We start from the raw sequence: 13,608 nt of genomic DNA on the forward strand, positions 1-13,608 counted from the left end.
ATGTTGACTAATACACAAGTGGCAAAGGTTTGAAGTAATTTAGAAACACAGTTTATTTACTATATGGACGTAAACTACAGTTTAGCCTATTTGTTATTCATTCATATTTTCAGCTCATAACCAACCTACCTGCCCTCTTTCCCCCATTTGCTGCTCTACATTTATCTTTTACTGCAAATCATGTTTTCAATAAGCACTGTGAAGGAGACAGCCTCTGTTTTTTTAATATTTCCTCTCTCGCCCGCCCTCATCCAACCCCCAACAAACCGACAACCACGAGATCAACCGTAACAAGACTACAGACACTACCAGCCATGTCCTGCCTCTAAACAAACAAACAAAAAACACTACAGTTTTTCATTCCATTCAAGATTCACGCCAAGAGCAGACTGGCTGCTCCTTTTTCTGTCCGTCCACTTTTTCTAGATCTAAAAATCGTCGCTCGTGGAAAGGAGAAAGGGAGAAAATGTCTTCCCCAGCGCAGAAGAGGAGCTCAGGCGGTCAGATGGTGAGCGCGCTGCTGCTGCTGCTGCTCTCGCTTTCTGGTAAGAGACAAAATCAGCCACACAGATCGATGCTCTAATGCATTGATACGCGAATCAACAGTTCCATAGGATGACAGCCTCCGCACCGGGCTCCGTCTTAAGGCCTTTTACCTCATTTCTTTGTAGGTATGTGTGTGTGTGTGTGTGTGTGTGTGTGACAGAGACAGGGGGCGCGGTAATTGGTGTAATGTTAGATCATGCCGATGAATTTGTTATTCCAGCATGATCCATGCTTGACAAGGCTACCCATTACATTAACAAGGTTGCCCAGTTCTGGCTATACAGATTTCTGATCTGTTAGTTCTAATGGGACTTATCCCTTAAACCCCCCCCCCCCCCCCCTCAGTTAACAGCTAAATAGGTGCCCTGGTGTTTCACAGCCTTTAAATATGATTATGATGCACTAAATAAAAATAAATGTTGGCTTAGCCTGCACACAGATCTCTGACTCTTATACTAGGCAGTAATAAGGTGCTAACAATGTGCTATTGATATTACAGGCCTTGTGTTCAGTAGCAGACACATGCAGTCATCTATAATATCTATGTCTATGAATTTATGTGGAGACACACATGTATGAAAGAGAATTGTGAACAGGTTGATATCTAAAAGACACTTCCACTCTGTGACCCCTATCTGACCAAAGCTACACCACTGATGTGCTAATTGAGAATGATCCAATGTGATAAGTAACTAACCCCTATTTGAAAAATTAAACAGCAGTAAAACACAAAACGTGAAATCTTCCTATTTCGCTAATAAAGGAACTCAATATACAATCATACCTTTTTCAGAGATTGACATGACCACTTCAGGTCAAAGTGATGAAGAAATAGCTGGTGTATAAAAGAGCTTTAAATAAAATTAAGAGAAAATTAAACTTAAAGATTTAGAAACTGTCACACGCCCTGGGGGTGTGGCTTTTCGGGTGTCATTCTTTTTCACTGGGCCCTAGGAGTTAATAGGAGTCAAAGGAGCATGAAAACATAGGTGAATTGTGGTCTCTAGTTTGTTATTTTGTCTTTTTGCCTCATCAAGTGTTGCTGTTCAGTGGTTTGAAAATTACACAGGAGAAACTGTACCAGTGTATTTTTAAATGGCATCAGCGCTGGTTGCTTTTTCACCTGTGTCAAACGAAAATAGATTCCCAAAAGTTTACTGTTGCTGGGGAGCTTGTTGCATGGAGATGCTAACAAGCTACATTTTCTGTCTTTTGTCTTTTCAACAATAATAATATTGTTGACATTATATAATTATTGTATAATACATTTTGTGTGGTGTGCAAAAGTTAAAGTATATGGAATGTATTAATGAACTGATAATGAGTATGGATATGTGAAGATGGATATTGTGGGTAAAGGGAACCTAGATAAGTGGACTAGATAGGTGTATACTTCTTCCTACTCCATTTCAAACATTTAATACATAAGAATATCCATTAGTGCTGTGCTTATTGTTTGTTCCAAAGGGTCATAATTATGTCATTACTGTTGTTTTTTTTTTATTTGAATGTTTGAAATAAATAAAAAACAAGATGTAGCCAATACTAAAGGGGAAAAGTCATTACAATGCTGTCTATAATTAAGCTGTTACATTGTCCAAAAGTATATTGAAGCTAACATAGGTCAACCATTAGGAGATACCACACAGATCAAATCAACACAACCTGAGCTGATTAGTGAAAAATGTCAAGATGAGTAAAGTTACAGAGAGGAATGACAGAGAGGAAGTCCGGTACTCGCTGACCAAGAAATGCTACACTGATTCCTTAATAAGCAAATAAGCATGAACAATTTGGTGCTCCTTTTCAGGAACTGAATTCCAAAGTAGCAGTCAGCCTTATAGTGTCTGCAACCTCAGTTACCAAAGTTAGTTACCAAAGAGAGACACTAGAGGTCAGCCATACACAAGAGAATGCATGTACTGTAAATGTACTGACATGGACTTCAAACAGGCCAAAGTACAGACTTTACATGGAATTAGTAAGCATCAAACTAACATTAATATAACAACAATGCTTTTTTTCCACAAGAAAAAAACATGGCATTAGTTATTCATCAGTAGACGCAGCTAAAACTTTCACATTTTACACACTGCACCTTTAAATTACCTTTCCTTCTATTATGTTCACCAGTATTCCTGTATTAAAGTGCATCCCACTTTATAATCATATATAAAATATAATATTTCTAATGCAGTAGAGAACCTGAGTGAATTATTAGTGAATAAATTATTTCAGGAAGCCAATTAGGAAATTCAAAAGTGTAGGACAGCTGAAAATGGACCCACTGTTTCACTTCAGGTTCCTGTCCAGAATGTTTAAGGTAAAAAAAAGGGTTTATTGCACTCACAATGTTTAGCACAATGACCATCCAGAACTATAGGCCTTCATGCACCTATATGTCCATCTGTGTACTTGCATACATTTGTGTTTTCTTCTGAGTGTACACATACACAACTACTGTGCACATTCCACCCAAACCCTTTAAGTGCTTTTTAAAAAAGGTTTAAATGTAGAAGTGCCAAGGGGTCATTTTTACCCCCCCTCCCATTTTCAAATGCCTGTAACACTGTTAAAATAAAAGTCAAACATATCTGGTTCATGACTATATCACTATATCATCACTATTCATAGTACTCAATCTCAAATGAGATTTGAAAAGGAGAGGGTTTGTGCATTTAAGCATACTACATTACAAGTCAATGTACTGGATAATATGTCCTTGTCAATGTGTTAATGTGTTCTTGTTTCCTGCATGTGGTTATTTTTACATAATATGTCACCCAGACATGTTGCAAGCTCACATAATAGTGTTTTATCACTTGGCAAAGTTCTGAGAAAGAACCCTATCCCAGTCAGAAAAGCTTTCCATCTAACAGGATTCCTGAAACACATTCAGAAATTCCTGTCATAATTTTGTGGTGAGTTATACTTTCTGTCAGCTTCACCAGCTTTTTTCTTATTTAACCTTTATTTAGCCAGGAAAGTCTCATTGAGGTTGCCAATTTTCATGGGAGTCCTGGCCAAGACAGCAGTAAAAGTTTCCAGTCATAAAACAAAACAACACAACAATAAATGCAAAGAATTCAAGTACCCTACAATGAAACATGCACCTAAAAACAGCAGCAATCTAATGTTTTAGCCTTTTAAAGTAGATCATCTGAGACCTGAGTGCTGCAGTGTGCAGAATGTAGTGTGACTTTCTCCACAGCAGAGGGCACCAGAGCTAACAAGCAGTCTGAGACTACAGTCAATGTTGTGGCCTGTCTCTTTGTGGTGTCATCACCATTAATCTAAGACTGCCCTGGAGATGTGTATGGAATTTACAAGTGCAACCAATTAAAGAGTGTTGTAGAGACTTCGTGCTAACTGTCAGGCTCTAAAGGAGTTTGGGGTCAGAGGCCAGAGTCAAAAAAAGCATCCGGTGTCTCTTCAAAGCTCCCAAAAACAGCAGCAAGATGCAACCCAGGCAATAATCTGAGGTGAGGAGGATATGGAAGGACACCATTCAGTGTTGCACTGTGTATAGAGAACTCCCTCTGTTGTTTGAGAATGGGAGTGCTTATGTGATAACCTTGACGAGTCAAACCACTCAAGCCCAGCAGAAATTCTATCAAACCAGTGCCTATTGTACTTTAAACCCAGAACCATCTTCAACACTAAATCAACCAAGTGGTGAACTTGAAGGGATTTTTAGTCCTAGACCCGGTAAATGATCAGCATCTTCTAAATGCTTAGCCCCATCCCTCTGGGCCCTTAAAGCAGCTTTTAATCACTTTTAGAACAGGATCCGTTCTGTCATGTCAGTCTTTAGCGGATTCCTTCTCTAAGAAGTTTTGATCATATGAAAGCACAGATGCATAATTGGATTGGGGTCTGGAAGTGAGGGAGTTTAGTTGTAGTATAATGTGCTGTGAAAATTCTACTTACTGTCATATTTAGTAAAACTTTCTAAGATTATCAAAAAATTATGGCTTGAGCTGTTCTGTCTGTAGCAATGAAAAGCATTTGTTCCTGCTTATATTTGTTGTGGTGGTTCAGACTCTGTTATTCTCATGCTTTTATCCCCTCTTTATATAATATTAATTAGATCATTGTTTGGATCTCATTTCTGCCCTGCTCTTGTTAAAACTCCACAATCCAACAAATCCCCAAATGAATCCTTCACTCACATTCTGTGTTTACCTAACCTCACGCTGACACTGCAGCTATTGGCACAGAAAAAAATGTGATATTTCAGAGGGAAATGTCAAGCCCTTTGTTTAAATATTAATCTGCTATCCAACAAATAAATAGCAACTTGCATTTTTGTGAACTTGACAAGTAACTGGTACTAAAAATCACAATTAAAATGATTAATGGTTATTTATGGGACAAGACAAAAGCTAGATTCTAAACTCTTAAATCTTTTTGTTACACAAAACTCTTTACATTTGTTATTGCAGCCATTAAGTAAAACAAGCATTATATTCTTTTTAACTAACAGGTTACTAGGATTCAGGTTCAATAAGCAGAACAGGAACTGAATTTAGATTTGATAAAGTGCTACTGAACCCCATCCCTGTTCTTTCTTTTACCCCCTAATGCAGAAGGGAGACAGGCTTTACACCAATCCCCCTCTACTAAATCAAAACTGATATTTTTACCAGTATTAACCTCTACGGTGAAAAGGATCGTGATGAAAGGTGGTCACAGAGTTGGATAAGAGCAACAAAGGCACAGGAAAGATGATGTAAGAGACCCACCTACGTTTTTTATGCAATGACCTTGCGGGAGAAGGGAACAATGGCATAAGAGAGAAAAATGCATGAATATGAACGAAAAATGTCAAATAAGAGGAAAAGTGGTAATTTTGATGGTAGTAATGGAGTCAGAGAGAAGAGGTGTGAGAGGAGGCAAGAGAGGTGAAGTAAAGATGAGAGGAAAGTGGGAGGGGCAGTGAGAGGGAGGAGTCAGCTTCACTGCAGTATTTCATCTGTTAGCAAGTCCCTGTCTCTCTCTGTCTGCATCTGCCTCTTTTCTCACCATCCACAGGACTGCTGAGTCAACAGAAGCCTCTATCAAAGTATTTTTCACACTGTTTATCTGTGCATGACTTGTAGTAGTAAAGGCACATACTGGCTGTCTGTACAATGCAAACGTGTGTGTGGGAGGGTGTCAGGGATAGTGGTGTCTGCAATACTGTCTGTGTGTACAGATAGGTCAGTATGCGGAGATGGCACAATTAGAATGCTTGGCTCACTGCTGACAATACACACCTTGTAGGAGGATATGTGTGTATGTGTGTGTGTATGTGTATGTGTGTGTGTGGTGCAGAGAGGCAGGCCTGTGGAGTGGTGCAGCAGCAGTGGGAAGGGAGCCAGAAACACCCAACTGCAGTGGAGAGAATGGTGCAGCATCCTCAGCATCCCATCTCACGCCTGCACACAGACACACATGCACGCACACACATACACACACACACACACACACACACACACACAGTCAGGCACATACTCTGTCTGAGGGAGTATAATCCCATGCTGAGACATAAATGTTATAGGGGAGGAGGAAACTAAACAATAATTTCAATTCAAGTCATATTATGTACAGTTACATGTTCTGACTTATTTTTAGAATGTTACACTCAAGATACTTCCAAAATTGGCTCAGTGGACCAGTCTATGCCTCTGTCTAACAGTTTCTAGCGACTCCTCCATGAGTAAAATTCTGTTGGCAAAACCTATCGTGATCATGATATCACAGCAAAATCAGGCTTTTCTTCTCTTCCAGTGTTCCAGATCAAAGAATATATATACTCTAATTATGTACACAATATGTATGTATGTGTCAGATACGTATGTATGTATGCTATCCTCAAATTATGTATCCCAATTTAGCAAAGCACGCCTTTAAAAATGTGATTCTTGTAATGCATATATGACATTGATTAAATTCATTTTATTTTCTATCATGTCAGATTTTGTTATAGTTTTATAGTTATAGCTTAAAAACACAAACTGTGAAAATGTTAGATTTCTACTTCACTGTTTAATATTGTTATACATGCTGTATGACTACAATGTACCCATAGCTGCTTCCTAAACTTTAAAACTGACTGCCCTGTGTTCCCCATGGATATCACTGTTGCCAGTGGCAACAGATAACTGGCATGTTGCTTAAAATGTCAACAAAATTGTGTAGATTGCTGGAGTATATTGTGCTAAAGTTTAAATTGGGTTAAACAAACATGCTATGAAACATCGTGCTGTCCTTTCGGAGCAGTCTTCAGTGGAATGTAAAGTATAGAGAACATATTGCTTGATCTGCAGTCATTTCATGTGATTTGCCCACCAGAATCACTGAGTCTTAACAACAGCACACAAACATCCTCACTATATTTTGGCAAGTTGAAACTAATGAAAATTTGTACTTTTATCTTAGGCTGTATGGATTGTGCCATTCATACAGGTGTGGGATTATGTACAAAAAAATTGCACAAAGTTGTAGAGACTAAATGAAGTAGGTAGGTGCAGCAGTGCACAACAAATCAATGGAATCAACTGCATTTGCTATTCATATTTGTTCAACATCCATATTCCAAGTCAAATTTCTGTCAGCCCTTATAGCTCAAACATTTTAATGCCACTGGTACTAGCATTTTTACCACTGTTGTTTCTACTTATAGGCTGTTCAAGCATGGATGTGACTGTGTCCAACAACATTAATGCACTGAATGGAACAACTGTCAAAATCCCCTGCACATTCATCTCCTGCTATAAGATGGATGTTACCAAGTTTTCCATGAATTGGACCTACCAAGAAACACTCAATGATACACAAGAGATGGTAAAACAGCTAGTCTTTACATGGCTCAACAACAATGATTACTGGGGCTGTTATATTACATCTACAAGCCAGTAATGAACCGTCTCTCTCGTTCTCTCCATAGTTTATGACATACTACAAGAAAAGAGGAATGGTTTCTAAGCGTTCTGACAGGTTTGGAGATAGGGTCACGTTTGCTGGGAACCTGGAAAAGAATGACCTGTCAATCACCCTATCAGATGTTCAGCTGGAGGACATGGGGATTTACAACTGCTATGTGAGAAACCCCCCAGACCGCATCCAGGGGCATGGTGCCATACAGCTCAATGTTGTCACTGAACGTAAGCTACTAACCGTACCTGCCTTCTGAAGATACAAATATATAATCGTAATAGGGTTTCGTGCACAACCCAAAATCAGGTTGTGGTTTTTGAGAAAGTGCTACTGTGAAAAATGTAGTATTGTGTTTCTATTCTCGATGTGTGATGAATTTTGCTGTAAGAACTGGGATGCAATTCACTGTTTCACTGATTAGTAGTGAAACAGTGAATTGAAAACAGTGAAAATAGCATAGTATTTGCTGTGCCACAAATTATATTAATGGGATGAAACATTTGAACAAACTATTGGACAAACTATTGGCTTTAACATTAATATCCGGTATCCAATTAGTCTAAACCAAGCATGTATACTATTTGCCTCAAACTGAGCAGCCATTTTTCAGGCAATAGCTGTTGTGCTTCATGAATATTTTCCATAGTCGCAACAAAATATTGCTCAAGTTTCATGTTTTTGGAATTAAATAGAACATACAATACTGTGTACTGTCAAAAATGAAGAGAAAGTTAGCATCAACTGTTAGTGTTTTGCAGTAGAAAAATGACATACAACCTTCATATGCTGTGTCTATGTGTGACAGTGTTTCCTTAAGAGTGAGGATCTACTGATGATGAGTCAGCCTTTTACTTATTAATGACCAACAAAAGGTTGAACTTAGACCCTTCAGCATCTTTCAGTCTCTTTCTCTCTCTCACACACACACACACACACACACACACACACACACACACACACACACACACACACACACACACATATGACAAAGGTTAACTCAGTAGCACTTTCTTAATTTCCAATCTGTTTAAGCAGCCTAGTAGAGCTTTTAGCCAGTCATTACTTATTAATGACCAACAAAAGGTTGAACTTAGACCCTCAGCATCTTTCAGTCTTTCTCTCTCTCTCTCTCTCTCTCACACACACAGACAGACACATATGACAAAGGTTAACTCAGTAGGACTTTCTTAATTTCCACTCTGTTTAAGCAGACTAGTAGAGCTTTTAGCCAGCAATGCATTTGTCTCCAACTTTTGTGTACAAACTTTTTAACCCTCTCCTCTCCTCAGTTCCACCCCCAAGAGATTCAACAATTGCAGTCGTGATCGGGGCATCGGTGGGTGGAGCACTGGCTCTCCTGATTCTTTCCATGGTAGTAGTGAAATGTCTTCGTCGACACCGAAAGCAGGACCTGATTTCAGAAGAGAAGATGGAGGAGGAGGGAAAACTGGAGGCTGAAGGTGTGGCAGAGGAGGAAACCAAGTAAGAAATTATTATAAAATAACAGAAACTACCAGCACCAAGACACAAAAGGAGCAAATGCTCTACCACTCTTGTTTATGGTAGTTCTTAATAGTACGCCTAGTATGCAGCTGCTTATACTGTGCTAGGTATCACATCATTTCAGTTCTAGTAAGATACCACTAGCGTATACTAATTTTTAAAGTCATATACCACTGCCATCATTGTGTGCCACTTATAAACAGATGCATCTTACGAAAATGTTTTATGGCAGTTTTAATGTTATGGATATCTGGCTCACAGACGTTTCACTGATATCCCACTGACTGATACGCCTTCTTACATGAAACTAAAAATTACTGTTATGGTCAAATCTGCAGCATTTTACACATTTGGCTTTGTTTTCCAAAACTATGTGAGTGCAACAGTCACAGGTGTCTACAAGGCATTGTTACTTTACTTTATATTATGGCCAAATTCATGAGTATTACTTTGTGCGGTCAGCAGTGGTATATGTCATTAAGAATTGGCTCATACCACTAGGTATCAGCATATACCAATGAATGAGGAGTTGTATATCACTAAATACACATTATTTTATTCAGAGTTACAAGTCAACATTAGTAGCATTAAAAGTGTCATGATAAGTGAGGTTAGGGCTTGGCAGTATGATCTAACATTTTTAATATGACAGTAACAACATCACAGCATCAATTATCAAATGTTTTCTTTCACTGTTTCATAGAATGTGTATTTAAATTCAATCCAGGGTTTTTTGTGTGTATATGTTGCCTGATGGGAAATTGTGCCATTTGCCCCAAAACAGATACAGTTCAACTTTGGGATTTTGTTTTGGGTGAAATGTTTTAACATAATGTGAATCCATTGCCTTAAAGACACGTGTGTATGGGCACCATGTCTTAAGATAGTTGCAGAAATAGTGCAAGTGTAATGGCCTTCCATGGCAAGTTTTTGTCAAATGACGTCTACTTGTATCTAAACTGGAGAGCATTCTCAAACATTCCTTAAAACTGCTGAAGTTTTCCTAGCAAAAAAACAGCTGCCCTATGGTCTACATCTACTCTAATCATGCTCTACTGAATAAGTCTTTTTTTACAATAATTCTAATATAGTATTAGAAATACTACTTTGACTAAAGAGCTTGTACATACTAGTGGATTACCCATTACAGGAAAAAAAGAACAATTTTGGTAATCACAAACACCGTTAGTTTAGGGCATCTGTGGCACAAAGCTTTATATATTGGGTGGTGGTCTAATACATTTGTTAAGCAGTTTAGTCCATTTTATCGAGGAAAATTGATGACCCACAACTTTAGCTCTGTCAGAAGAAAAGCTACATATATTGCTATATTACTCATAATGGAATAAACTATTAAATATTCCCTATATCAGCGGAATGATATATTGTTTACTGTTACATGTCATAATGTCTTCTGCAAAAAAAGGCAGGTGGAGGTGATGGTCCTCCCTCTGTCTTCTGTCTGTCTATATTTGTTCACCCACTTTTTGTTAGCATGCAAAAGTACTTTTTAATCTGAAAGGGAAGTGGTATGCTCATGTTTTTAAATGTCATAAGAACATCTACATTGGTTAATATGTAGTGCTTTCAGAGCAATCTATGAGACTTCTACATCTAAAACCTATTCTGTACTAAAACAAACCGCATTGGTAGATCTTTATGTTTCTACTCTATATCATTGTTTATCAGTGAACAACTAAACCTTAAATGTTATATCATAAAAAAACTTCCATATTCTTATTTTAAATCTAACTAGAGTCTAGGATGGACCACTTTATAGAGAAATTAAAAAAACAAAAACTGAGCATATTGCACTTCAAAACAATCACATTTTATTGTGTGATTAGCAGGCTAACGTATAAGAAGTTCTAACATTTTTAAAAGTTTTATCTTCTGTGTCCAAAGCTCTGTCTCCAAAGTAATGACTTTACCTCAAAAGTAGTGTTTTAACCTGTAAATATTGTTTTGCACATTAACACACTTACACCAATTCTAATATAATCATAATGGAGAGCATGTGAATAGAATGGAAATCAGGAAAACATATGAATCTGACTTTAATAAGATGGTACATTGGAATGTTTGGCTACTGTAACAGAAACATGGCATGGGTATTTTATAGTTGAATAGGAACTGTATCATTAATGCAGTTATTTGGTTGGAGCACGCTGGATATAAAAAAATATCCTCATCTATAGATGCTTGATAACTATTTTATGTCCCTTTTACATGTTACAGCATGTGAGCTTTGTTAATATCTGAATGTCCTATCAACTCTGTAGTGATAAGAGGTCAGCTGTGTCACAAATTCTACGTGTCTACGATACCTGTAATGTCTATAGCTGGTTACCTGTGTGATCCAGCTATTAGAGCGTGGTTAGTGCTTCCAAAACTAGCAGCTGGGACACTCCTGGTTTTTGACATTATTAAAAAATGTGTACAGGTCTGTGTTTAGGCCTATTGCACAATTCGGGTATTTCATTTTCTTCTTTTTTTTTTTTTTTTAATTCCTTTGACATAATGGGTGATGTATTGTGTGGTTTTCCTGCAATATAAAAGTGCATGGTTTAAATAATATCATAACATCATATCATACATATTTGTTGCTCTGTGATGATCATTAAAAATAGAATAAACCATACTGTTCTTCACTTCAGAGTGTAAAAAAACAAGAAGTGATTATTTACCATCATCTTCAAGTAGTTGACAAAATGCATAGAAGTGCAAATGCTTGTGAAATCAATTGTTTGTTTGGGAAAATTCTAAGTCTGTCACATTTCCTGGCACACTGCTGTTTGTGTAATCACGCATGTTTACATTTGTGTGGGTTTGCGTGGTTGACCCATAAGCTGATGACAGGTTAACATTTGGGGCAAATTTAGTGCAGTTCTTAACCAGGAAGGTCTTTTTGGCAATATGAAGTCATATACATTACTGTATATTGTGTATGTTAACAAAACAAAAACAAAAATGTAAGATTGTATGATGTATTACACTGATATGTGTGCATCACTGTTTCCCACCTCTGGCTATAAATTTGCCCTAAACAGTTACTCATGTATCACTTTAAACACGAAAGTAATGCTCTCACTGTGCTGCTTCTGAACAAGCAGTTGTCATGATATTATGTATTTTAAATAAAGATGATTTAGGAAAAAATCACAGTTCTTGTGCTTTCTTTTTTCAATCCATCCATCTATGGTCTATAACTGTTCAAGGTTGCCTGGGGCTGGAACAGTCACAGCTCAGATTGGTCAAGAAACATGGAACACCGCTTCATACCACCAGTCTATCACACACAGACAGACAACCATTTCAACTACCAGCTAATTAGAGGGGCCAGACAGCTAACAATTTTTTTTCTCTGGGAGTAAACGGATAAACCCAAAGAAAAACCATCAAAAACATAGAGAGATATGCATACTCAGTCTGTCTTTAGTATGACAATAACAGTGCAATCAAAGAATATCAGAGTTTTGACAGTTTCAGGGCATGTGTATGTACTTTACACTGTAACAGCTCAGATACTGTAAGTATGTGAGCAGTAACAAGACTCAAAGCTGCCAGTCAGGCCAAGCTGCATTCTGTATCGCATCGGGGGGAAACCTGGAACTGCATCACTAAGAATCCGTCCGAGGTGACTTTGTGAATGCAGTCTAACAGATGTGCATGTTTGCAGGGATTTTATAAGCCAGTGTAGACTGTTCTGGATGACAAAGCATTGTGCTGCAATAAGGGTTGAACCTGGTTCAGCTTTTTTTTTTTTTTTTTTTTTTTTTGATGACCCTGGGTTCCAAGACTTTCATCCCTATAGCATCAGAATAGTGGTCTCATTTAAATGAATAAGAGCATTTGCATTTCATTACACATTGCTTTGGACTTCTTGCACTTAAATACAGAATTTTGTACTAGACTGTAAATATATGAGAAACTTTCATGCGAGTATATGAATCCACTTAAAAAGCAGTAGTTTTATGATATGAAGAAGACAAACAAATACAAGACCAATTAAATGTATTTAAATGCAGTGCAATCCCATGCACATACAGCACACGGACCTTGCAATCCTTTTTTATTATTTTAAAAGCCAAAGTCTTGTCAACATCAAACATAACCAGCTTCCTAAAACCCAACTCCACATCTTGGGATCGTCACAACCCACAAGGTGAGGCTGCAAGCCTCCAACACAAAATCTCCAACAAGAGGACAGCAGCATGTTCTGCACAGGTTTCGTTACATTATCAGCAGATACGTCTTCTCTTTACAACTTCCAAAGCATTAGTATGTGTGGCTCTGTATCACTACACAGACCAGCTTTTAACTTTAGACAGGACTCACCTTTTGATGGTGCCTGTTCCCCACCGACAGATGGATGAATGGACAGATAAAGACAGCACAAGCACAAACCATGGGGACAAAACACACAGGAAAAAGAGAGGAAAGACACAAAGACAACGGAGGAAAGAACAAGAACAAGGAGTTACAAGGATGCAACAACATCTAAAAAACAAAAAAAAAAGTAAAAGGTAAAAAGGTGAATGAGTATTGCAGAACGGAGTGAGGACAGATTGACCTGCTCAGATGAAGAAAAAGAGGAGCTATGGATGAAAAGGAGAGGTAGAGAGAGGCCCTCTCCAC

The 13,608-nt window shown here is 37.9% G+C and overlaps 1 protein-coding gene across 1 annotated transcript; it reads left to right on the forward strand.

The window, feature by feature from the left end:
- The first annotated feature begins 273 nt into the window (after positions 1-273).
- scn2b (sodium channel, voltage-gated, type II, beta) lies at positions 274-9,968 on the forward strand. The gene is made up of 4 exons (XM_026299310.1): positions 274-545; positions 7,214-7,374; positions 7,478-7,694; positions 8,757-9,968. The coding sequence occupies exons 1-4, from the start codon at positions 467-469 to the stop codon at positions 8,951-8,953; spliced, it is 654 nt and encodes a 217-aa protein (XP_026155095.1). The 5' UTR covers positions 274-466; the 3' UTR covers positions 8,954-9,968.
- The last annotated feature ends 3,640 nt before the right edge of the window (positions 9,969-13,608 follow it).

Source organism: Mastacembelus armatus, chromosome 13 (assembly GCF_900324485.2).
Source record: "Mastacembelus armatus chromosome 13, fMasArm1.2, whole genome shotgun sequence".
Classification (NCBI taxonomy): domain Eukaryota; kingdom Metazoa; phylum Chordata; class Actinopteri; order Synbranchiformes; family Mastacembelidae; genus Mastacembelus; species Mastacembelus armatus.